At 49.4% G+C, this 26489-nt stretch overlaps 1 protein-coding gene across 1 annotated transcript in view; it reads right to left on the bottom strand.

The window, feature by feature from the left end:
- Positions 1–26489, bottom strand: part of LOC144826472 (tropomodulin-3-like) — a 537152-nt gene that overhangs the window by 145664 nt on the left and 364999 nt on the right. The window contains exon 6 of the mRNA XM_078684832.1: positions 11843–11973. Coding sequence (XP_078540958.1) covers positions 11843–11973 — 131 coding nt within the window. The remainder of the gene's footprint in view (positions 1–11842; positions 11974–26489) is intronic.

Genomic DNA, 26489 nt, shown 5'->3' with positions numbered 1-26489 from the left:
CCTCTCTTTCTACAGCTGCGCAGAGGTGAGCACCGCTATAGTAAGGAGATGAAAGAATGTGAGCACTGGCCGGACAGAATTCATCCTTGGAACTGAATAGCAAAACAGTGAAACCACTGAGACGTTTCCACATCACATTGTTGTGTGCAGAATCGAGCCTGTACTTTTAATTTTCAAATTTTTTGTTTTTGACACACCAAAACGTTTGGCAGGTGCTTTCCAGTGAGAAAATAGCACTTGAATTGAAATTCTGAAGCGTGTACACCTTCAGCTATCTCACTGTAGGAGGGACATTCCCAGTCCCAATTTTGAGAAGTTGAAATGACTATTTATAATACATATCTTTTTTTATGGTTGGCCCTATGTTAGTACTTTTCATAAAAAACACACATCATTGGAGTCTTCAAAACCCCTTCTTCTTCCGAGCCTATGTCACACAAAAAAATCCCCCTTTTTAAACTCTGGCGGTTAGGATGTATAATGTTTAGAGCTGGGTTTCCAGCTATAAAAATGTTTTTTTTTGTTGCAAAAGTGATAAATTAAAATACACTTTCTGAAGGTTAGAAGGATATATTCAAACTCTCCTAGACTTCTACTGACAGTATGGGAACCTGCAACATCACACACACTTTAAGACTTCTATTGATATTATGAGGACCAGGAAGACACACCCCTGATCTGATTGGTTGCTTTCTGTCCTTAGCAACTGCACTGTCTGTGTGTGTAGAGAGAGAATATTTTTGTGTGTATAGGAGGGTATTCATCACACACACTGTCTGAAAAATAGGAATTATGAAGCCCTCACCAAAATTTCACTCAGACAGCTGAGAGAGATCCCCTCAGTATGTAAGCACTGTAAACGTTATGAGGACCGGCTTTCCGGTCCTCATAGCGTTGGTGTGCAAACATGTTCTGGTGTGTGTGTGTGTGTGTATACACACACACACACACACACACACACACACACACACACACACACACACACACACACACACACACACACACACACACACACACACACACACACACACACACACACACACACACACACACACACACACACACACACACACACACACACACACACACACACACACACACACACACACACACACACACACACACACACACACACTTTTTTGCTGGGACTCACTTGAGCTCCAGATGCACACTATCACAGGACAATCCTCACAAAGGTCTCAGGCTGCAACAGGACACACGCACCCAGCGTCGCTGAGACTCCCTTGGAAACTTATATGTTCCTGACTTTCCACAACAGCGAGCCAGCTCTCAACGGCCCTTGGAGACATGTTACTTCGGGACACAGCGCAGAGCAAAGTCCTTTCAAGCAGGGGGATACAGCACACAGCAAAGTCCCTTAGCCTCTCCTTAGTTAAATTAGCAAACTGCAGGCCAGCCCCAGAACACACAGCAAGGGTCAGTCCTTCTCTTCAGCTGTTCTTCCTTTGGCAGAGGTTACTCTTGAACGTAAAGTAGTCTCAATCCTTTTCATTCTTGATCAGTCCAATGTTCAGGTGTTTCAGCTCTCATAGTTATACCCCTAAATGTCTTTGAAGTCTTTGTGTTCAAGGGGGCACTGACCTCTGTCCAAACCAATTCAGGGTAACTCCCTGCAAGGGACACCTTCCTTTGATAGTGGCGGTCTGGATCCTCAATCACTCAGCAGGAGATGGAGCCATATTTTTATGGCAGCAGCCCAGTCCTCTTCATCTCCAGGGGCTACTTATCCCCCCTACACTCCAGATGCAGGTCAGCCTGTTGCTGTCTCACCTCCTCCCTTGTGTTAAGACATTTCCCAGATTCTATCACATTCAAATCCAGACAGTCACTCCACAAGCAGGGAGAGACACACAGAATTGTTAGAAGAAAGAAATCAGTCACTTCTAAAAGCGTGGTTTCTAAACACACAATTCAAAAACCACCTTCACAATAAGATGTGTTATTAAATTGTGAGTTCAGACATACTAAATGTTAGACCTGGCATTGTTGGCGTGGGTCTCCCTTCCATTTTTTGCTGTTGCCTTGTGTGTTTTTGCTGGTTATAGATGCTTTGGGCACTGTGCTACTGCTTTCCAGTGCCACAGTGCAAGTGCTCCCTATGGTAAATTGATGTATGGATTAGGGACTCCATGATTGGCTGGTTTGGTTTACTTGTCAGACCCTAGTACAGTGCACTGAGTGTGCCCAGGGCTTGTAAACCAAATGCTGATGGTATGCTTGCAGCACTGGTTGTGCCACCCACAAAAGCAGCCTGTAAAAGTGGCTCAGGTCTGCCATTGCAGAGCCTGCGTGCAGTCTGGTACTGCCATGTTGAAGTGCACCCATTTGCCAGTCCCTAAACCCTCCCGTTTCTGCATATTATTCACCCCTATGGTAGTCCCAAGGGCAGGGTACACTGTAGGTAAAAGCTAGGACAAGCCCTGATGTGTGTGGCATGTCCTAATAGTGAATTACAGCCCTTTTAGTTATTCACTATTGCAAGGCTACCTGTTCCCCAAAGGCCAGAATGGGCAGTTTGATTATTACAGCGTATAATCCTAACTGACTCAGGGAACTAGGTAGAAATTCGAGTTTAGTATGCCTGGACTTGGAATGATAAAATACATATTTTAGTGAAGTTGGTTTTATCATTCTGAGTTTGAAAATACCACTTTTAGAAAGTAGGTATTTTCTTGTCTAACTATCCAAGCCTGCCTCTGCTAGGTTGTGTATTCCTTGTCTGGAGTTTGAGTGACAGAGTGAGTCAGCACAGGGCTGAATAGAGAGATCTGTATGCAGATGGGAGGGCGGAGTTGCACCTGGGACCTGAATAGGGCTGTGCCTTCCCTCCACAATGCTGATTTTCCTGGCCTACATTGTGAAAAGAAAAGGAGTCTTGTCAACAAAGTGCTCCAGGACTAACCAGAACTGGTTTGGACTAGGCAAAGGCCTCTCTGCCTTCAGAGAACAAAGGGAAAAGGAGTATAAAAGAGGGGACCCAAACCCCAGAACTTTAGATCACTTTTTGAAAACAAGAAGAAACCGTTGCTGGGGAGAGGAACCAGAGGAACTGAGGTCAGAGAACAAAGGGAAAAGGAGTATAAAAGAGGGGACCCAAACCCCAGAACTTTAGATCACTTTTTGAAAACAAGAAGAAACCGTTGCTGGGGAGAGGAACCAGAGGAACTGAGGAAGAGACTATCCCTAAACTGAGTGTTGTCTGGGGGATTGGCCTGCAGTGATTGCCTAATTGCCAATGAAAGGGGAAAGGACTTTGTGCTACTTTCATTCAACTTGTGAAGGACCTCCAAGGGCTTGAGATAGAGATTGCCTTCTGCTGAAGTCCCAGGGACAACAGACTTCCCCACCAGAGCCCCAAGAGTTCTTTGGAAGTGCCTGCAGAGGTGTTGGACTTTGAGGAACTGCGTGTCGCAAGGAGCTGGAAGCGCGACTCACGAAGAAGAAGTGTGTCACCGCCGCAGCCGCTGTTGTCGCATCACTGAAGAAGGGTGTCGCCGTTGTCGCTTCGCATCGCAGAAGCGCCTCGCAGGAGAATAGTGGCGCCGTCACTAGAGAATATTTGTCTCCTGAGGCGGAAGCCGGGAGAAACGCTCGTAATTTTAAAAACACTTGTATTTGGCATTCATTGTTTTTACTTGTAGCTCTCTCATTTCTGGGCATCTTACCCCAAATCTTGCTGGAGAATCCCGCGCAGCGGATGTAAGCGCTGCCGCGGGTCGGGGAAATTATCGCCGCCATCACCCCTCAAGCCCATAGGCCACGCCCACTGCCACGCCCCCTTTTTCACCAAACCAATATAAGCCGCGCTGACTGCTAGCGCGCACTAGAGGATATTTGTCTCCTGAGGCGGAAGCCGGGAGAAACGCTCGTAATTTTAAAAACACTTGTATTTGGCATTCATTGTTTTTACTTGTAGCTCTCATTTCTGGGCATCTTAACCCAAATCTTGCTAGAGAATCCCGCGCCGCGGATGTAAGCGCTGCCGCGGGTCAGGGAAATTATCGCCGCCATCACCCCTCAAGCCCATAGTCCACGCCCACTGCTGCGAGGCCACGCCCCCTTTTCCGCCGAACCAATATAAGCCGCGCTGACTGCTAGCGCGCACTAGAGGATATTTGTCTCCTGAGGCGGAAGCCGGGAGAAACGCTCGTAATTTTAAAAACACTTGTATTTGGCATTCATTGTTTTTACTTGTAGCTCTCTCATTTCTGGGCATCTTACCCCAAAATCTTGCTGGAGAATCCCGCGCAGCGGATGTAAGCGCTGCCGCGAGTCGGGGAAATTATCGCCGCCATCACCCCTCAAGCCCATAGGCCACGCCCACTGCCGTGAGGCCACGCCCCCTCTCTCACCCTATTACAATGTGCATCTCTCGGACGTGCAGGGGGCGCGCCTAAGGCAAGCCCGTCTGCGCCCGTCCGCGGACAGGGGCACAGCACTATGCTCCTCCTGTCTCCTATCCCCCTGAAACTCTGTGTGCACACCAAGGCTCTTGGGACCTAAATCAAGAAGCGCTGGGGCACATCACGGATGCTGGGATCTTAAGCGCTCACCCTCTACCCTCTATACCACCCAATTTGCCTTCACTAGTCCAACCTTCCACCAGCTTCAGCTCTTCCACTCCCCAAGTAAGCGACACACCGTCCATTTCTGCTTTCCTACTAAATACCCGGTCGGCTGTAAAAAACCATCTGGACCTGTTCATTCTTTTGGACACTCAGAAACCCAACCTACTATTCCTCACGGAAACCTGGTTTTGCCAGGATTCCCTGCCCAACTTACTTGCGGCACTGCCTACCTCATACTATGCTCTTCGGGCAGATCGACCTCCCGGCAAAGCAGGGGGGGGGGGGGAGTGGCTCTGATTATCGGCTCCGACTTACTTTCAACCTCTATCCTACCCATCAATCCCAGAAGTGGACTTCCTAGTTGTACGTTCTAATTCCTTTCAGACACCTATCACCTGTGTCCTGATTTACCGCCCTCCCAAAAATATGCCGCACTTTCTTCCAGCTTTCCAAGATATGCTAGCTACTCTAGCCGTGAACAACTCGGCGGTCCTGGTGCTCGGCGACTTCAACTTTTAGCCATCTGATCCGGCTGAAGACGCTCCTTCGAGAGACTTCACGGAATCACTTCATAGTTTGAATTTTACATCTCATATTCATACCCCAACCCACGTTCAGGGTCACATACTGGACCAAGTCTGGTCCCTCAACATCCCTATCTATGCACCTACCGTCTTTGGTCCGACCACCACTTGATTTCCTTTTCCTTAGATTTAAGCTCGACCACCAAACCCCACCTGCCCAAGAACACCTGGGCTCGTAATTGGGGCAAAGTCGATATTCCCTCACTGTGCTCCTCTTTATTAGCGTCTAGTCCAGTCACAGAAGAACCGACCATACCGCTTCAAGTAGAAACTCTAAACAAATGGTTAACTAATGCCTGCGATCAGGTAGCCCCCCTAAGACGCATTAGGGTAAGACGTGCCCATGACGTCAATAAATGGTTCAGTCCGGAGCTTAAGGAGATAAAACTGGCTGTCCGCCGAGCAGAGCGTGCCTGGAGACGCACCTACTGTACTGCCTCTAAATCATTGTACTCCTCTAAACAGGCAGAGTACAAGAAAGCCATCCTAAACGCTAAAACCAACTACTTCTCGAATAAGATCCTCCGGGCAGAGAACCAACCCAGAGAAATCTTCACGACAGCCTTTTAATTGGCCTCTTCAGACAGGACCACCTCTAAACCGGTACCCTCCCAGTCCCTGTGCGACTCATTGAATAACTAGTTCATCAACAAAATTGCCGACATTAAGGCCAACATTCCTTCTCCATCCCCAGCCTTCTCAAACCCCGACCCTCCACCCAATACCTATCACCTTGACTACATAACTACTCTGTCTAAAGAAACTTTTCTCTCTCTGCTTCCTTGCATCAAGTCTGGATCCCCCCCTGACATCTGCCCGGCTTACATCTTGCGTGACATCTTCCTAACCTGCCCCTCCCCTCACCTTCCTTAATGAGACCCTCGGGTCAGGAACTGTCCCTCCTTGTCACAAATCAGCCACCATCGTCCCAATTTAAAAAAAACAGGTGCAGACTCACCAGCGCTAGCAAACTATTGGCCCATCTCCCTACTCCCTTACTTGGCCAAAGTCCTCGAGCGCCACGCCACTAAAGTCCTCAGCTCTTTCATCGAGGACAGCGGCTACCTCGCACTGAACCAAGCAGGATTTCGCCCTCTCCACTCCACCGAAAAAGTGGTGGTCTCTGTCCAGGACACACTCAGAGAAGGGCTAGATGCAAATCTCCCACAGGCACTGGTTCTTCTTGATCTGATGGCCACCTTCGACACGGTGGATCATACCACTCTTTTATCCCGTGTCGAGGCGGCTGGCATCGGAGGTTCTGCCCTGGCCTGGCTCAGTTCATTTCTGAGCGACCGCTCACAGGCAGCCCATCTGGCGAATTTTTCCTCCGAGCCCCGTAAAGTACAATGTGGTGTCCCCCAGGGATCTTCTCTCTCCCCCTTTCTCTTCAACTTGTATATCTTCCCACTTATCTTTGCCCTGCAGAGGATGGCGGTCACGGTGTTTAATTACGGCGATGACCTCCAGCTCATTTTTAACCTCTCTGACTCTCCTGAGTCTACCCACAACTTCCAGTCGGTGATGGTCTTTATCAGGGATTGGATGAGCATTAACCATCTCAAGACCGAGCTTCTCCTCACCGGCGGTAAACTCAACCCTTGGTCTTCTATCTTTTGGCCCCCTTCTTTTGGTCCCCCCTCTCCTTCTCCCTCCATCAAGACACTCGGGATCACCCTTAACCAACATCTCACCTTACACTCTCAGATCAGCACGGTAGTGTCCTCTTGTTTTTTTATCTTACGCACTATTCGAAAGATCTCACGATTCTTTTCTGTTCCAGCCCTCAAATTGATCCTGATGGCTATGGTCTTGTCCCGCTTAGACTATGGCAATGTTCTGTACAACGGCGCGTACGCCATCCGGCGCCTCCAACTGGTACAGAACCAAGCTGCCCGCCTGGTCTACGGCCTACCCAAATCACACCACATCACACCCCTTCTAAAATCCCTCCACTGGCTCCCTATCAGAGAAAGGACCCTTTTTAAGATGGGATGCATCACGTTCCAGGCCCTTGCAGGAATAGCCCAGTCTTTTATTAAGTCCAAAATCGAACCCTACATCCCCAGCAGAAAACTGCGCTCCTCCTCCTTGTCCCTCTTGGTGGTGCCCAGGTTCAAGAAGACTAGAATGGGAGGCTCTAAGTTCTCCGTCCTAGCCCCACAATTCTGGAACACTCTACCTCTATCATTGAGATCAAATCTATCCTACCTGGATTTCCGCAGCACCCTGAAACCATTCTGTTCTCACAGGCTTTTAAAATCTAACCGCTCTACCACCTAACTCAGGACCCCTCCTCAACAGCGCCATGAAACCGCCTGGTGAACGTGCGCTCAAGAAATACTTTTCAATTCAAAATTCAAATTCAGTCACATCAGACGCTGTCGCATCATCGGGAAGTGTTTCGTCGCCGCAGCCACCGCATCATTGAAGAAGGGTGTCGCCGCTGCAGCTGTTGCATCGCAGAAGCGCCTCGCATCGCCGGAGAAGTGTATCGACATCAGGTCAGACGCCGCTGCATTACCGTGAAGCGTGTAGCAGGACCTGTCGTGGCTCCAAAGAATCGTTGAGTCGCCACAAGGACGTCAGGCGTGCACGCATTATGTCGCATCAAGGAGAAGAGTCCATTTTGTTTGTTGCACCGGATCTTCATTGCATCACAGCGCTGATAGTCGCATCGCCACGGAAGTGCAGTAAGAAACCGACACATCACCTCCCCACGCCGAGAAGAACCAATGCATCCCCTACGCATCAGTAGGGACCCGACGCAACACCGTTCTTGCGTGTGTAAGGAACCAACGCATCACCTTGCCTGCAACACTTAAGTTGTATAGCGTTATGCATCCAAAGGTACACTGAACTCAAAGTGTCTCATTTTACATATTAAGAGAACTAAGCGAATTCGACCATTTTTAAAGTACAGTATTGTGGATTTTTGACGTTTGTGGTCTTGTGTTAAGCCTATATAAAAATACTTATTTTTATACTACAACTTGTGTGGTGTCCATCTGTAGTGTTGTTACTGGGTTACGGTATGTGTTCACAAATGCTTTACACACGGCCTCCGAGATAAGCATGTCTGCTCGTACCAAGCTACCAAGGGGGTGAGCAGGGGTTATTTGGTCATAGGTACCTACCTCTGCCTACTAGAGACCCCCAAATCTAACACTAAACTTCACCTCTTCTTCTTAGGCCTTTGGGAAGATAAGCTGGAAGCATATTACACAGCCACCCCCATTCTGTCCTATAGGGCAAGATGGCCTTGCAACAGTGAAAAACAAATTTGGCAGTTTTTCCCTGTCACAACATTGTACACATCTTAGTACATGTCCTACCTTTCACATACACTGCACCCTGCCCATGGGGGTACCTTGGGCCAACCATAGAGGTGTCTAATGTGCATAAAAAGGGAAGGGGGTAAGGCCTGGCAAGTGGGTGCACTTGCCAGGACAACAAGGCAGTTTAACAAACGGTGCGCAGGCTCTGCAATGGCAGGCCTGAATTTTCTCTTTACGGCTACTTGTGTGGGTGGCACAATTAGTGCTGCAGGCCCACTAGTAGCATTTACATTACCAGCCCTGGCACACATAGTGCACTGTAGTAGGGACTTTACCAGTAAGGCAAACATACCAATCATGGACAACCAATTACCACTACACTTTACAAAGGGAGCACTTGCACTTTGACACTGATCAGCAGTGGCAAAGTGCCCAGAGTGCTAAAACCAACAGAAAAACAGGTCAGAAACAATACAGGAGGAAGCCAACAAGTTCAGGGATGACCCTGCAAATAGGGCCAAGTCCAACATGCACAAGTACTATACTTGCACCAGTGACTACTAAAATCACAAAGAAAAACTACTGAGAAAAGATTTAGGTTGATCTCCAAGAAACGCATGTTCTGGATCAATTTTGTAATAATTAAAATCTTCAAGTTTCCCTTTACACAGGGCCGGCCCTAGGCATGTGCAAACTGTGCACCTTCACAGGGCCGCCAAACCCCAGGGGCCGCCACGACGAGGATCCGTTCGTGGCACTGGCGGCCCCCTGGCAGGATTTGGCAGCCTCCCCTCCGGCTCCGGCGGCTAGCAATGGCAGCGGCCGGCCAGCGCCGTTGTTTTGTTGTTTTACCAATACCTGCTAGTAGTTACTAGTTTCACTTTCCCAATCCCAGAGTGCAGCCAGCAGTTTGGGTCCCAGGGCCGTCAATCTTAGCACCAATGACGTGACGGCCCTGGGACAGCCCCCGCGGCGCGCGCTGCCTGTGCGCAGTGCGCAACTCACTACCTGCTGCGCAGCTAACGCGGCGTCACGCCCAGTCACGAGTGGTGGTCTGGTCACGAGACGAGAGAGTGCGTGCGTGCGTCGTCACTCGTCATCGAGAATAAAGAAAGAACATTATAACGCGCAGGCCACCCTCACAGAGATTGAACACCTCTGGCTGTCCGACTCCGGTTCGTCGGTTCCCCGACCCTATTTGGAAGTGAACGACGGTGAGAGACTGAGCAGGTCTCAGGCAGCGGACTTGCACTGCAGGTATACAGACTGACCGTACAATTAATTTCAAATTTGAATCGATCTGTGAATATTACAGGCAGGCACTGTTGTGCAATGTGGGACGGTGCAGGCCTCGAGTCGAACAGACAATGAAACTTGAACTTGGCAGCCAGCAGAGGGAGGGGCGGGTATATCCGTTCTGGGCAATTCCAATCAGGCTCCTCTTCCCAGGAGTATATTTCATCTGTATTTTTGTGCCTCTTGCTGTTTTTTAGTTAACCACCATTTTCATTCTAACTTCTAAGCGTTCTGCCAGTTGCCGCACAGGCTGTTTTTAAATTAACTGGGATTTTTTTAACTAAACTTGTGTATCTGAAACACGTGTACAAATACAGTAGAGATGAGGGTTACATACAGTGGCTCGAGGAGTCTCAACAGCGGGAAGCTAAAACGGGGCCGAGTAGGTGAGAAGACAGAGAGATATGGGGTAAGATAGGAAAAAGGGACAGTGAGAGGGAGCGAGAGAAGGGTGAGCATGAACAGAGAAGAAGAACTAGGAAGATGAACAGGTGGATGAAGAGACAAGACGGGGTGACGTTAAAGAACGGGAGGAAATCAGAGATGTACGCATGGGATGACCAGGAGAGAGAAACAGACAGGATGGAGTGGGTGAGAAGAGAACACTGGGTAGACGGGACATGCGGAGGAGCAAGAGACACGTGGAAAGGGGTGGGGGGGACTGGATCTGGGGCAGAATGAAACTGGAGCGAAAGTCATGGGAGGGAAGAAGATTAATACGCAGAAGACTTGATAAAACAAAGGGAAATATATGCAGTGCTTGAAAAGGAAAAATAGAAGTGCAGGTACAAGAGTATCTGCTTGTTTTGTGAGAAGTGCCAGTACTCTCCAATGCAATGTATTGCTTTTCTTTCAAAACGGTACCGGTAGTGCCCCTTTCAAAATAAAAAAGTGCCTGTACTCCATACCGGGCAGTACCGGCCCATTTAAAGCACTGTGTATATATGGGGTAACGGTAGAACTGGAGAGGCTGGTGGTGAGGCGAGAGGAAGAAACCCTAGGAAACTGTGGGTGCAGACATTTAGAAGGACATGGACAGGCGACGCGTGGGAGAGAAAGGCTAGTGATGGATAAGGGGAAACTGGGGAGACACATGAGAAGGGTGGAAAGAAAACAAGTGGGGAAACAGGACGAAAGGGGAAGAGAGAAAGGTAACAGACGGGGTGGGGTGCAATGAGGAGAGTAATTAAAACATGAACGTGGAAGAAAGAGAGGCCAGGTAGAGAACGGGGCTAAATGCACAGGAGTAACGGGAACAAACTGGAGAGAAGCAAGGGAGAGAGGGGCGAGACATATATAGTCGAGATGGAGGGGGGCAGCGTTGAGTGGGCACAGGGTGAGGCAGAGAGGACGAGCGCAAGAGGGCGAGGGGTGATAATCATCTAACGACTTTTCTGGACGTATTATTAAAACACCTTCCTGAGCTCCGCCCCGTCCGGACCCCCTCTTCCGGGGCCCCCACCTACGCTCCCTGCACAGGGCCACCATGAGCCTAGAGCCGGCCCTGCTTTACATCAGTGTCTTGTAAAGAGATAAGCACTGACTTTGCACAAAACAAAAATCTTATGGGTGCGATGATAAAAAACTATTTGGTAGGCAAGCCTCAAGGACTACAACCAGAGCAAAAACAACAAAAAATTGCAAGGAAGGGTACAAATACACTGGAATGCAAAAGAATTAAAACAGCAAAAAGGGTTACCGAAACGTCACTAGTGTGCTATTCTCTGGAAAAAACTCCTCCCAACATATTTCAAGGAAGAGAGAATGGATTAATATTCTCCATATTCATTGAGGTTAAGCAGTATGTGATACAGATGATTAGTGATAGCACAGAAACAATAATATTAATCTGCTCCTTCACCGAAGTGAAAATCATTTTCACTAAAGGCGTGAGAATATATGTATTTAGAAGTAAATTTAGAAAAAGAATACCAAAAAATCCCTACAGAAGGTCATAAGTAGCGAACATAGGAGCACAGCACTATAAACAAAAGTTATTAATATTAAACCTTTGGCTCTCCCAATATATAAATGAAGGTAGCAAAAACATGATAGCTTCTGAGTGTCCTTAGGATAACATCGTAATAATAATTACCTTGATATTATTTAAATTAACATCTACCAGCCGCGGGTCATTAGCTTTAATCTGCTGCAAAGCCTCTTCCACATTTGTGGGGTTTGGGGGCTCATCAAAAACAGGATTCACTTTTTCTCCTTTGACAATATCTGAAATATAAATGAGAAAAAAAGCAAAGACATTAACCACGCTCTCTGGAAAATATGATTTACAACGTTCGTAAGCCAGGCTGCGCAGCACGATTTCAATTAAGGGGGAACAAAGCAACCAAAGCTATGATCAACTGCGATAAACAATGTGCCATAAAGTTAAAACTAAACCAAAAACATGATATCTACTTGAACAAAAGAAGGTTTCAACCTATCAAATTAGAGTTTGATAGATAACCATTAAGCAATGATTCAGAAATGTGACTCCCAAACCACAACGATACTAAGAGACCCACCTGGCTGGGGCCAGCCCACCAGCCCCATTACATTGGCAGTCCACCCCTGTCAGCCCAACCTCTAAAACCAGCTCCAACAGTAAGATATGTGGGTAACCTCGAACTCGTTCTACTCCTTAAAATCACTGCAATGGTGAAAGAAACAAATTACCAACGAAAAACCCTTTAAAAGATCCCCCATCATCACCTATCCTATGGTGGAGGGAGCTGGAGGGAAATAGTTAAAAAAAAAAAAAGCACTTACCTTGAAAGCACCAACCGCCGGCGGGCTCTTCATTCCCCGTCCTCCTCTCTGCACTCAGCAGGAAGTACACAGCCTCCCAGAATCTTACTGCAGCGTTGTGATTAGTCTGTGCGCCGTAGTTCGGCGCTCAGACAGTTACAAGCAGGCTGGGCATGTTCTCCGCCCAGGATGTAATTCAGCCTGGGTGGAGAGTATGCAACATGGTCAGCGACTAGCTGCCGCCTCCCCCCCAAACCGGCACCCAACACCCAGGAACGTGGACACGAGACATTTTTACTTTTTGGAAGGCGGGCTCTAGTCGCCCGGCCGTATTTATTAAAGTATGAAATTAAAAAAGGTTTTAATTGCATAATCAACAATTTATACAAAAATCAGCAGGACATTAAATACACAATTATTATCAACAAGTTTGAGAGCCTGACCTTAACAAAACTCTAATACATGTTGTTTCCTAACCGAGTCTAAAAACATCCTTATCTTGATTTTTGTACATTTCTGGCCATATGGCAGGGTCACTACCGGTGTCAGGTCCTACAAGCTGCGCCTCCCCCCGAGATGTGCGCATGCGCAGTGTTACCCCGGGAATTGCCCGGTCTACGCCCTGAACTCCATTTACCCACTGAAGGAGGGCCCTTACTCTGCGCCAGCTGGTGACGTCATGAGTATACGCGCGCGGGGTGGCTACCAGCCTAAGGAAAGCGTGAACTACTCCTACCCGCGCTCCTTTGCAGCATGAATTACCTTGCCCCTGGAGTTCTAGGAGTGGCCCGCAGGCCCCTCCCCCTGGGCGGGAACCTCCATAGGATGATGCCCGCCCCCTCAGACCTCAAATATGTGCTCACCGATAATGACCTTACCGCATGCCCCATACCTAATAAATACGACGACCTATGGGAAAAAACTCTAAAGGACAGCTACACTGGCTAATAAATGACATTATCAACGTACAGCTACAAAGGAAAAAAGGCCTAAAGACACTTGGCATCAAAGAAAATTCACTTTACACACAGTTTGCTAAAAAGGGAGAAAAATTCCTAAACAACAGCATCAACAAGATATACCAACAATTCCATTTCTACCATCATGTGAGACATGTGGACAGTCCTTTCAAAACTTACCATTCAACCAGACATATGAGTGCCACAAGACTTTTGTTCGAAGGGATGGTGGGTGGGGAACAAAGAAGCCCCGAGCGCGGGGCACACTGTTCAGTGAGGGAGCGTCCAGGGACAAGGGGGTCTCCTGGGCGCTCCCCACCTCTTATTCCCGAGGGGCCAGGCGGGGGGGGGCACGCCCCCCCGACCCGCCCCTCCTGCAGCCCGCCCCCCCTGACCCGGACCTTCTACTTTGCATCCGGGTCAGGGAGGCCGCCGGCCAATCGGCGGTGGGTCGCGCCCCCGAGGGCCCGCCCCCACCGTCGAGAGACAATCATGGTGAAAGGGGGGGCGACGGTCGCCGCGCCGCCATGCGTGCGGGGGGGCCGAGGGCCCCCCCTTTTCACATGGTCAGCGACTAGCTGCCGCCTCCCCCCCAAACCGGCACCCAACACCCAGGAACGTGGACACGAGACATTTTTACTTTTTGGAAGGCGGGCGCTAGTCGCCCGGCCGTATTTATTAAAGTATGAAATTAAAAAAGGTTTTAATTGCATAATCAACAATTTATACAAAAATCAGCAGGACATTAAATACACAATTATTATCAACAAGTTTGAGAGCCTGACCTTAACAAAACTCTAATACATGTTGTTTCCTAACCGAGTCTAAAAACATCCTTATCTTGATTTTTGTACATTTCTGGCCATATGGCAGGGTCACTACCGGTGTCAGGTCCTACAAGCTGCGCCTCCCCCCGAGATGTGCGCATGCGCAGTGTTACCCCGGGAATTGCCCGGTCTACGCCCTGAACTCCATTTACCCACTGAAGGAGGGCCCTTACTCTGCGCCAGCTGGTGACGTCATGAGTATACGCGCGCGGGGTGGCTACCAGCCTAAGGAAAGCGTGAACTACTCCTACCCGCGCTCCTTTGCAGCATGAATTACCTTGCCCCTGGAGTTCTAGGAGTGGCCCGCAGGCCCCTCCCCCTGGGCGGGAACCTCCATAGGATGATGCCCGCCCCCTCAGACCTCAAATATGTGCTCACCGATAATGACCTTACCGCCACAGGCCAGCATTGTTAACCGACGATCTGGCCTCCCCCCTCTACCCCCTTCCTAAGAAACCCTCCTACTCGCAAATCCCTCTAGCCAGGCCCAGATATTGTCAGACCACAGGACATTCCCTTCCTCATTTAAGTGAACTCCGTCCCTCAAGTAATACCTGTCGCCCCAAATACACCCGTGAGGTATTGACTGTAACAGGGGGGCTCGAAACAACCTATCCAATCGTGAGTTGATCCTCTTTACCGAGTGATTCAACGCCCTGACCGAGTCCCTCCCCCGCCACTGTAATCGAGGTATGAGTTGCGACCATACTAGTGTGCAACCCGGGCAGGTCCTGGCCATCCAACCCGCCGTTGAGATAATCTCCTCGATCAGAATGCGCCTTCCCAGTGTGGCCAAATCATTCTCCCCAAGGTGAAGTATCACCACTGACGGGGGAGATTGCCGGCGCGCTAAAAGCCCCTGAAAGAAGCCCCTAAACTGGTTGAGACACAGCCCCCCTCTCCCGAAGAACGTGATGTCCAACCCCAATTGCGCCGCCTTTTTCCCCCTGTCACCTGACATAAAAACACATTCTGCTCGTCTTACATAAGAGTGACCCACAATCCAAACACTTTTCTTCATTGTGTCCTGGCTGCAGCTCCGTGCTGATGTATGTTGTCGGTGCCCGACGACAAATTCCTCCCCTGCGTAACAGGTCTGAGAAACTGTAAGAGAGCGGAGACAAACCAAGCGTGAGTGCCCTGTAATCATAGCATGTCAATTCGTACATAACGTTTGTAACATGCAGAAGACCATCTCCCAATTGCCTTCACTCTCTCCACTGGGAGGCCCCCCGCCACTGCCTCCGTTGCTGCCCCAATCCTAAAGGAATGAGAGCCAAACTCTTTAGGGTCAAGACCTGCTTTCCTGACCACCATCTCCAACACCCTCCTGAATTGGTACCTGGTCAAGGGGTTACCGTCAGCATGACAGAGCAGTGCCCTGCCCGCTGTGCCCACCAGCTGCCTGTGGAATAATTCTACGTGCCTCACTGGGCAGCAAGGGTTAGCGGGGGCCCGTTGGAGGACTATGGTGTGGCCCCTAGACTCCTGGTCGGTCTTTGATTTCTGAATCGTCACCCACATGGTGTCCTCCCTTATCGTCACACTAGCCCTTTGCAAGCCGCCCAATAGGTCTGACTTGGAACCTGCCACAAGTTCGCTAATTCTCAGCGCCCCATAAAATGCCAAGGAGAATGCAGCCTTAAAAAGAAGTACCTCCCACTCCGAGCTACAAACCGCGTCCAGCGCGCCCTGTAACGCTGTCAGCCGTGCTAATCCTATGGGCTTTCTCTTATCCTTATGGTGGCCTTGAATACGGCGCCAACCCCTCAAAGCCTTACGTACCATAAAGGTATTAGTGGGATCACGCAAGCCCCTAGCTTGAGCGTAGAATGACACCGCTGCCCTATGTCTGTTTGCCGCTGCCACCGAGCGCCCCATCTTATGCATCCATTCTAGGTAGGCCGCAAAGCCATCCTCCCGCGCCCATAGCACCTCGCATTGCTGCCCCAAGAAAGTACAGTAAGACAAAAACGCCCCTTCATAAGCCGTCCTGGTCCTGGGGGCTAGGCTAGCGACCACGAGGTCCTGTAATCTGGGGCACCAATCTGCCAAAGTACTGCTGGGAAGTGCGCTGGTGAGGGGTCTGCTGTAGGAAGATGCTCCCTGAAAACCTGCATTTTTAGGCGAGAGAGGGAGTCAGCTGCATTGTTCAGAACACCAGGGACATGTTTGGCCTTAAAAACGACATTCAATTTAAGGCACTGCAAAACAATTTCTTTGATCAGACGGAGTATGAAAGGACATCGTGCTCCCTGCTGGTTGATACATTCCACCACCGTCATGTTGTCTGACCAAAACACCACTGATTGATTACATAGGTGTTCGGGCCAGACCACCAATGCCACCCATATTGGGAAGAGTTCCAGGAAGCCAATATTGGTGGTCAGACCCCATGTCCTCCATACCTCCGGCCACTGTTGCGCGACCCACCTGTTCCCTAGGATGGCGCCAAAGCCCACACTACCGGCAGCATCAGTCCACAGGCCCAACTCTGCTGATGCTGTGAGCGGGCCAGGCCAGACCACCCTGCCGTTAAAATCCTCCAGGAATGCCATCCATATAAGCATATCCTGGCGAATTTCAGACGATAGCCGAGTGCGGTGGTGCTTCTCCCTCAGCCCCTTCATTGCTTGAGCAATGGAGCGAGAGAAAGGGCGAGCCATGGGGATGATCCTCAGTGCGAAATTCAATTGCCCTACCACCTCCTGTAGTTGCTGCCGAGTGACCTTCTCCTTCCGGAGGCATAACTGTAGCGCTGTTTTGAATTTGTCCACCTTGTCCCTAGGTAATCTAAAACATCCTTTCATTGAGTCAATCTCAATGCCTAGGAATTCTAAGCAGGTGGTCGGGCCAACCGTCTTCCCGGGCGCAAGCGGGACTCCAAAAGCCCGCATGAGCACGCAAAATTCCTGCAATGCCAGTGCACACTCCTGAGATCCCGCCTCACCCAGGAAGAGGAAATCATCTAAATAATGCATGACCCGCTGATGGCCCGTCACTTGTCTCATGGCCCATTCCAGAAAAGAGCTAAACATCTCGAAGTAAGCGCAAGATATAGAACAACCCATGGGCATGCATTTGTCCATGTAGAACATATCCCCAAAAGTGAAGCCTAAAAGATGCTGATCCGCTGGGTGGACCGGGAGGAGGCGAAAGGCTGATTCTATGTCTGATTTCGCCATCTGCGCCCCGGGTCCCGTGGCCTGTAATAAGTTAACAGCCTGATCAAAAGAGGCGTATTTAACACTACAGATACCCTCGTCAATGGCATCATTCAGTGACGTCCCCCTAGGTGCTGACAGGTTGTGGATCAATCTAAATTGCCCTTTCTCTTTTTTGGGGACAACTCCTAATGGGGAACACACAAAATTGGGTACTGGCACTTCAGTAAAAGGGCCAGCTATCCTGCCTAACGATAGCTCCTTGTCAATTTTGGCGGCCACCACAGCCGGATTGTGCTTGACTGACAATTGGTTTCTACAGTGCGCGCTGCCTGTGTATCCCGTTGCCGGGATCCTAAAGCCTTTAGAAAAACCTTCTTGGAGTAGGGTGGCCGATGTGTGGTCCGGGTATCTGTTCAACCATGGGATCATTGCCACCACATCCACTGGAGTGGGGGGGCCTAACCTGTTTGTCTTATAGTGGCTTTCCCCTACCCCTCTGACCTGTGTTTCCCTGCTTGGACCTACAGGCAGTTTCTGGATGAGAGGGGTGCCCACAGGAGGAACATGCATGTGTTAACTTACACGCGGCCCTTGTGCAGGTGCGCTTATTAAAATCCCAACATACTCCTTTTTTGTCTGGCCCACTGGTCCTAAACTTCCCAGGCACCTCACTCGTTTGGGGGGGCCGAAAGGGCTGTTGAGGTCTAGCAGAGAACACCTTGACTGAACCGGAGAACTGGGGGGGGGTGCAGTATCCGAGAACTGTTTATGCCAAGACATGGAGTCCACCGTGTCCCATGCCAATGTTCTATTAAATTCCAATGCCTTCCTGAAATTGACATCATACCCTTTCCATGCCTCCCCAGAATACTGCTCACTCCATCCCACAATCCTGCTCGAGTAGCATGCCAATGGTGCCTGTAAATCTGGAGGTCGCTCAGCTTTAATAGCAGTGAATACAGCCCAAGCTTTCATCCAGTTGTTGAGAATTTCCTCAACCCTAAATCTAGCACACTGCACCCTCCATTCGCTTGGGAGCATCCACTCTTTCAGTGTTTTCGCTTGCTCCATTTCCCTATTATCTAACAACAAAGAATAGATATAAACGTATTTGTCTGCCCAAATCATCTCCTTCACGGCTAACGACACATGCTGAGCCAAATTCTCACTCCTGGAAGGTAAAACACCGTCCCCCAAGAGTGGCAATGCCACTTCCTTACCAAGTGTGGGCACCGGGGGCGGCTGCCCATTAGCTCCGTCCAGTTGAGGAAGACTTGGACCTGCAAGGGGAGAAGATACTGGCAATGCAACACTGTCGGCAACCGCTGCTGATTTGATTTTTTCTACAAACTTCGCCGCCTCTGCTGCATGGTCTGCAGAATTCGGGAAAGCTCCACCTTTTTGGAGCCATGGCATCAAGGCCGTTATCTGGGACAACAGTTCAGGTGGCATTGAGTCTAAATTCCCACCCGGGACAACAGGTACCACTGGGGTTATGCCCGGTGGTACCGGCGCAGCAGGCAAGGCGGGTGCCGGGTGTGGCGAGCCTGTACCCGGGATTGTGGGCACCGGTGGGGGAGCAGGCCCAGCGTCTACTGGTTGACCTACAGGCACCGGGGGCAAGGGGTGTAGGCATAGGTATATGCGGGGGTGGAACGGCCGCCGGCGGCACGGCCGGTACCGGCTCTACTGGCCCTGGGGCGGGGGCAGCATACCTGGGTCTTTTGGACTTAGACTTACTAGGTGGGGTGACAAATTCCCCCCTTGGCACTGGTGGCACCCTCCGGCGGATAGGCCTGCCCGATGGGCCCGGGGCATCACCATGCCTCTCATTAAACCGTGCTTCCAGCTCATTAACTTACCCTAGCTGCTGCTTAATTTCACTCATCTCCCGCATCATGGCCCGCATCATAGCCTCCATGTTGGACCCACTTTTTCCACCCCGCGGACCTGGCATGATACCACCCCAAACAACCGTGGCCTACTCTCTTAATATCACAACAGGTCAACTATGTGTACCTTTTTGATGGAGGGTCACCAGGGGGCTTTCAACACCATGCAACGGCGACCGCAACACTAGCGGCTTGTCCGCTTATGTAAGGGGTGAGTAAACCTAATGTAGACCCACCCGGCGGCCACCAGGAGCGATGAATGCCAGCCCCCCGTACCCCTCTTACCGACCAGTCCTGCGTCCTCGCCGGCGGTAATGATCAGCGGTCCCCGTCCAAACCACGTTGCGTGCTGAATGGCCTTAGGTCCTGTCCGCTAGAGAATCGCACCCCAAAATCTCGTTAAATTGCCTGGAATTGAGACATGTATTAGCACAGTGTAATGAAACAAGGGCAGATTTAGGGAAACCAAGTGTGAGTACAAGGAGACAATTGAACCCCCCTGTTAACCTCCCTGTTGCTGTGCACCACAAAAAAGTAATATCAGCACAATCAGCACAAATCACCACAATATCCCTCCTAAAAAACGACCTATTGCACCATTAATGTCGTTAAATGTCTGCAATAGAGATACGTATCACCAGCATGTAATTAAAAAAGGTAGGCTGATTGTAGGGAAAACAGAACCCTCGTTTTTTTTAAAACACTGGGGGCTTGCAATTCAAAGCAGTTTCAATAATACAAATCAAGCAGCATTCAAAGATCTATGAACCTTAATTCACTTTCATTTATAATTGTAAAACAATTCTGCGCGCCCCCCGCACCTATTTATCATAAATTCATACACATTTGTTAAAAATCACTCCTTCAATGGGGTCTCCCATCCAGGTGCTGCCCTGGTCGACCCTGCTTAGCTTGCTAACGAAGGAAGACACACCAAGAATGCTCTAGGAGCCTTCGCGTGAGCAAATAACACAGGGAGCACACGGGCCACAGTCTGGCAACAGTCTTTGCCCTACCCTCGTTCCCCAAATACCTTAAGCGGTCGCCGTGCTCGCCGCTTTAGCAATACAACCCAAAGCCTGGGAAAAACGCCTCTGCTCCCGCCGCCTTTGCTGCCGGCTCGCGTCTCTTGCAGACGCTGATCTTCCCGGCGGCTGTCCCGACGACGCTGATCTTCCCGGCGGCTGCCCCGACGTTGCTGGGCCGATAATCTCGCGGACGGCTCTTAGCTCCACGCGGTTGGCCTCCTAAAAGACAAAAATAAAATCACACGCTGTCGCCTCGCGTCCACGGTGCTCCGCGCAGCTAATCTCGGGGTCCGTTTTCCCGCCTGTAAAACAAAGGGAAAAAATCAATAAACAAAGAAGCCCCGAGCGCGGGGCACACTGTTCAGTGAGGGAGCGTCCAGGGACAAGGGGGTCTCCTGGGCGCTCCCCACCTCTTATTCCCGAGGGGCCAGGCGGGGGGGGGCACGCCCCCCCAACCCGCCCCTCCTGCAGCCCGCCCCCCCTGACCCGGACCTTCTACTTTGCATCCGGGTCAGGGAGGCCGCCGGCCAATCGGCGGTGGGTCGCGCCCCCGAGGGCCCGCCCCCACCGTCGAGAGACAATCATGGTGAAAGGGGGGGCGACGGTCGCCGCGCCGCCATGCGTGCGGGGGGGCCGAGGGCCCCCCCTTTTCAAGTGCGCAAGATGGTTTGGCCGGCCCGAGACAGCCAGCCAAACCCTCATGCACACTTAAGGTACTGCCACTACTCTTCTCTCTGCCCAGCCCAGTCAAGCCCTACCATACCCGCCTGGCTTCAACTGCAAGCTGAATACAAAAAATACAATTATCATTGTATTTTTTGTATTCAGCTTGCAGTTGGAGCATAGGGGCGACGCTCCTCCGCCTTAGCGAAGAATCAGCAGCAGCTTGTTGTTGGCTTCTTTGTAAAAACGGGTCTGTCAAGAACCTTATTCTTAAGCTGCAGACATCTCTTAATCAACGTTTTGATGACAGAGGGATACTTCTCAATACTTCCATAGGAGCTACCTCTCCTGTAACCCATCCTTGATGTACTCAAAACCGGGCTTTCAACATGGGCAAGGTTTTTAAAATTGATCTGCCGATCAGGACCTATATTATGTATTAATAAATCATTATTTTTCTTGTATATAAGTGTATCACCATCAGTGGCATTCATGTATGCTTCGAAAGCCCAATGGCGGCCGCTACAAACAAGGGTTGGAGGGGCGGGTGGAGGGAACACAGGAGGGGTTGCATCGTGTGGGGGTGGTAAGGAATAATTTATTCATAACATTTTTAAAAACATACCTGAAACCAGTGGCCGCCTCTTGGATTGCGCCTCCTCTCCTCTTTCTGGTCCCAGCAGCCAGTGGGACGGATGCCCATCCAATCACCGTGCAGCAGAGCAGCGAAAAGATTGGCCTGAGCAGACTGAAAAGCTGCTCAGGTCAGGGAGTCTGTGGGGTTTCTCAGCTAGACTGCTCAATGCAGCCGGGCCAAAACATATATGTGCACTTAGGGAGTGCACATAGAACTCCTCTTCTCCCTACCATGCCTCAGCCCACCCCTCCTTACAGCCCTGGCTCAGAGCCAGCAATGAAAAATAAAACAATGCTAGAACGTAGTTTTATTTTTCATTTGCTGGCTCTGAGCCAGGCAGTGAGGCGATGCTCCTCCGCCACTGCATGTTGGCTTCGAAAGTATTACATGTTGATAGGAGGGTTTGTCTCTAACGCAATCAGCCCATGTGGAAGTCTGATCCTAAAACGTCCCATTATAGCACCGCACTGAGGTACTTAGAGTGATTGTTTTTGGACATCGACCATTAGAACTAGGACGCCGGATGGTTGTCCTTTAGACATTTGCTGGCCCACATAATTATAGCGATACAAAAGGGGATGATGGACGGAGCGCTTGAGCAAATCAAACACTCACCCCCAGTCAACTGATCTGGGTTTAATCCATCACCATTCTTTAGCCCATTCAGCCACCCCATTTCAGACATGGCCATATGCAAATCAGCCTGACCCTGTGCCTCATGGGAACAGTGCAGCCCGAACTGCCAAGCCATGTCTTCCATGGACCGGAAACAAGCATCCTGGGACCGGTTTCGGATTCATAATCCTCATCAGCCAGGCTATCTTGAATCCAGTGGCCAAGTGAGCAAAGGACTCACGTCTGAGCATACCCTGCCACACTTACGGCGAACAAAGCGATACAAAAGGGGATGATGGACGGAGCGTTTGAGCAAATCAAACACTCACCCCCAGTCAACTGATCTGGGTTTAATCCATCACAATTCTTTAGCCCACTCAGCCACCCCATTTCAGACATGGCCATATGCAAATCAGTCTGACCCTGTGCCTCATGGGAACAGTCCAGCCCGAACTGCCAAGTTGATTTGCTCAAGCGCTCCGTCCATCATCCCCTTTTGTACCGCTTTGTTCGCCCTAAGTGTGGCAGGGTATGCTCAGACGGGAGTCCCTTGCTCACTTGGCCACTGGATTCAAGATAGCCTGGCTGATGAGGATTATGAATCCGGTCCCAGGATGCTTGTTTACGGTCCATGGAAGACATGGCTTGGCAGTTCGGGCTGGACTGATCCCATGAGGCACAGGGTCAGACTGATTTGCATATGGCCATGTCTGAAATGGGGTGGCTGAGTGGGCTAAAGAATGGTGATGGATTAAACCCAGATCAGTTGACTGGGGGTGAGTGTTTGATTTGCTCAAACGCTCCGTCCATCATCCCCTTTTGTATCGCTTTGTTCGCCCTAAGTGTGGCAGGGTATGCTCAGACGGGAGTCCCTTGCTCACTTGGCCACTGGATTCAAGATAGCCTGGCTGATTAAGATTATGAATCCGAAACCGGTCCCAGGATGCTTGTTTCCGGTCCATGGAAGACATGGCTTGGCAGTTCGGGCTGGGCAGTTCGGGCTGGACTGTTCCCATGAGGCACAGGGTCAGACTGATTTGCATATGGCCATGTCTGAAATGGGGTGGCTGAGTGGGCTAAAGAATGGTGATGGATTAAACCCAGATCAGTTGACTGGGGGTGAGTGTTTGATTTGCTCAAACGCTCCGTCCATCATCCCCTTTTGTATCGCTTTGTTCGCCCATAAGTGTGGCAGGGTATGCTCAGACGTGAGTCCCTTGCTCACTTGGCCACTGGATTCAAGATAGCCTGGCTGATGAGGATTATGAATCCGAAACCGGTCCCAGGATGCTTGTTTCCGGTCCATGGAAGACATGGCTTGGCAGTTCGGGCTGGACTGTTCCCATGAGGCACAGGGTCAGACTGATTTGCATATGGCCATGTCTGAAATGGGGTGGCTGAGTGGGCTAAAGAATGGTGATGGATTAAACCCAGATCAGTTGACTGGGGGTGAGTGTTATTTTTGCTCAAACGCTCTGTCCATCATCCCCTTTTGTATCACTTTGTTCCCCCTAAGTGTGGCAGGGTATGCTCAGACGCGAGTCCCTTGCTCACTTGGCCACTGGATTCAAGATAGCCTGGCTGATGAAGATTATGAATCCGAAACCGGTCCCAGGATGCTTGTTTCCGGTCCATGGAAGACATGGCTTGGCAGTTCGGGCTGGACTGTTCCCATGAGGCACAGGGTCAGACTGATTTGCATATGGCCAGGTCTGAAATGGGGTGGCTGAGTGGGCTAAAGAATGGTGATGGATTAAACCCAGATCAGTTGACTGGGGGTGAGTGTTTGATTTGCTCAAACGCTCCGTCCATCATCCCCTTTTGTACCACATAATTATAGAGCAACATTATAGTCTATTATATCAAACCAAACAAAATAGGTTTGTACAGCTGGTTTTCTGAGCTCATATTTCAAAATTCTCTCAGACACAATAATGAAGAAATTGAGCTTTAGTTAAAAAAATAATATATCGCACAGTGCGGTCATGCAGTGGTTTTACACTGAGCGTATCTGCCCAGGATCACGCGGTTTTGTTCACGCATGCCTGGTGGCGCCCAGCGCAAAATAAATACACAGGAGTAGCATGTCGTCTCGCTAAGGTTTTGGGCAATCAGTGCAAGCCCAGTGTCGACACTGAACACATCACGCAATTCCGTGGACTTCGGACGCATACATAAGAAGGCTCGTATCAAATTGTCATCAACCCATGTAATAGGCAGGCCAGCCAGCACCTTGGCTGCCTGGAGATACTAAATATATACAAAGGGAAAGAATTCCTCAAGTTCCTTAATTCAGTTAAACAAGAGAATTGTGTGGAAAGTTCACACAGTGAATTACATTGTGTAAATCCTATTCAGTTCACTACCTTGTTCAATGCTTCTTGGAAGAGTAGAGGACAACAGAAAAACAGAGAAATCAACACCACCAAGCAACCTAACTGATGACTTTGCTCCATGAGTGTCAATGTCCAAATCCCCCATCATTTTAATACATTTGGAGTGGGTAGGCGGCAACTAAGTTACGATTAAAAAAACGAAGACTTTTTTTAAAAACAACGTTGCTTACTGTACAGCTTTGTCTTCTCTGGGCCTATGGAATCAAAAACATTTCTACAACTAAGTTGAGGTTTTTCTTTTATACTCAACACCAACAACTAGGTTTCATTTTATGCATTTAATTTTGAGCTGTGGCACATTTTTACAGCAACGTGTCACATCTGCTACAATCATTTACCCATGGGGTGGCTTGGAAGTGTCTGCCCCATTTGATAGGTTCTTCCATTCCATACGTACTGAGAGACAGCAGGACATCAAGAGAAGTGTCGCGGCACTCAGCTGGATTTGTTCTCTTAGATGGTGAACACAGGAAGTTATTCTGTCTAAATGCTAACAGTTATCAAAGAGGGTGCAATGCCAAGGATATATGTTCTTACAGAAATGGTATCGGAAATAAGCTGCAGCATTGCTCCTTGGAAGTCTCAAAAATCTACAGGCAATTTGGTGGCCATTTATTGTCTTAAACAGCCAAGGCAGGGAACCAATTTTTGTGCTTTATTAGAAAAATATGAGAATAATTAAAACCTGAATCTTTGCTTGTCTGTCGTAGCGGGGAATCTAAGCCTACTTATTAACCTGTTTAAAGCTACTCATAAGCCCCTCCTCCGAATATTACCTTAGTAGTGCCAGGATGGCCTTTGGGCTCACTACATTCCTTTTGGGATCACTATACGTGCACATTTTTAAATAAGTAAATATATTCTAGTACAAATTCGCACACTATAACCTACACCCCAGCGGGGGAAGAGTAGCCATGCCTCTCTCATGTAAAGGTTCAACCGCTATCCATTACCTGTGGTGGTTGCTTACCCTGTGGGCATGTGCAAAGATAAATGCAGGTGCTTCAAAGATGGATTGAGTGGGTGGTGGTTTCCACTATGGACAATGTGTACACTGCTAAATATCACTGTGGGTCTTACTGCAGGCTGACCTTCATCAGTGGTAGATGGATCCGCTCGTCTATTCCACTATTCCTGATGGAAGATGTAGTCCACGTCATTTCCACTGCAAACATGAGATTCCAGTTTATAACTTTATTTTTGTTTTGTGTGAACCTTGCTAATGGGCGATTGAGTGCTGAACATCAAAACGACAACTTTGCACCAAGACACAATGGAAGCTTAGACTCCCTAAATGCGATCAACTGGCATCCAATTGGAAGGCTCCTTAGCCACTAAATATTTCTGGAAATCTAGCCACTTGGGAAGAGAAAGGCAGAAAGGTGCTCCTCAAAAAAGAAAGCCCTGGGGTTTCGGAATTTGCCAGCTGTCCCCTTATCTCATGAGCACCTCAGTCTTCAGATAATCAACTTTCATACTGGCATGACCTGGATAGGCCCATGATTTTCCTCCTGTAAGCAGACGCTTGCTACAGTCAGCCTTTCCACAAATTCGCGATTGGCTACTGGTGGTTTTTCCTCTATCTTTGGGTATTTTTGTGGAAAGGTTTATGCAGAAGCTCACCTGAAATTTAACCACTCCTTACTGGTGAAATGTTTTGCTAATCCGAATAGTCTACTCGGAGTTTAGTCACCTTGGTGTCTCTTTCTGTCCCTATTTCATTTTCTCCCTATGATTCTCCATTGATTGCAGTGCAATTATACACACCTAGCACACAAGGAATATCTGTTAGCTCTGTAAAGGGTGGTTTTCT

The sequence above is a fragment of the Lissotriton helveticus genome, chromosome 3_2 (genome assembly GCF_964261635.1).
Source record: "Lissotriton helveticus chromosome 3_2, aLisHel1.1, whole genome shotgun sequence".
In the NCBI taxonomy this organism is placed as follows: Eukaryota; Metazoa; Chordata; class Amphibia; order Caudata; family Salamandridae; genus Lissotriton; species Lissotriton helveticus.
Note: the sequence above shows the minus strand (reverse complement) of the source record. Positions and strands in the feature narration are given on the sequence as shown.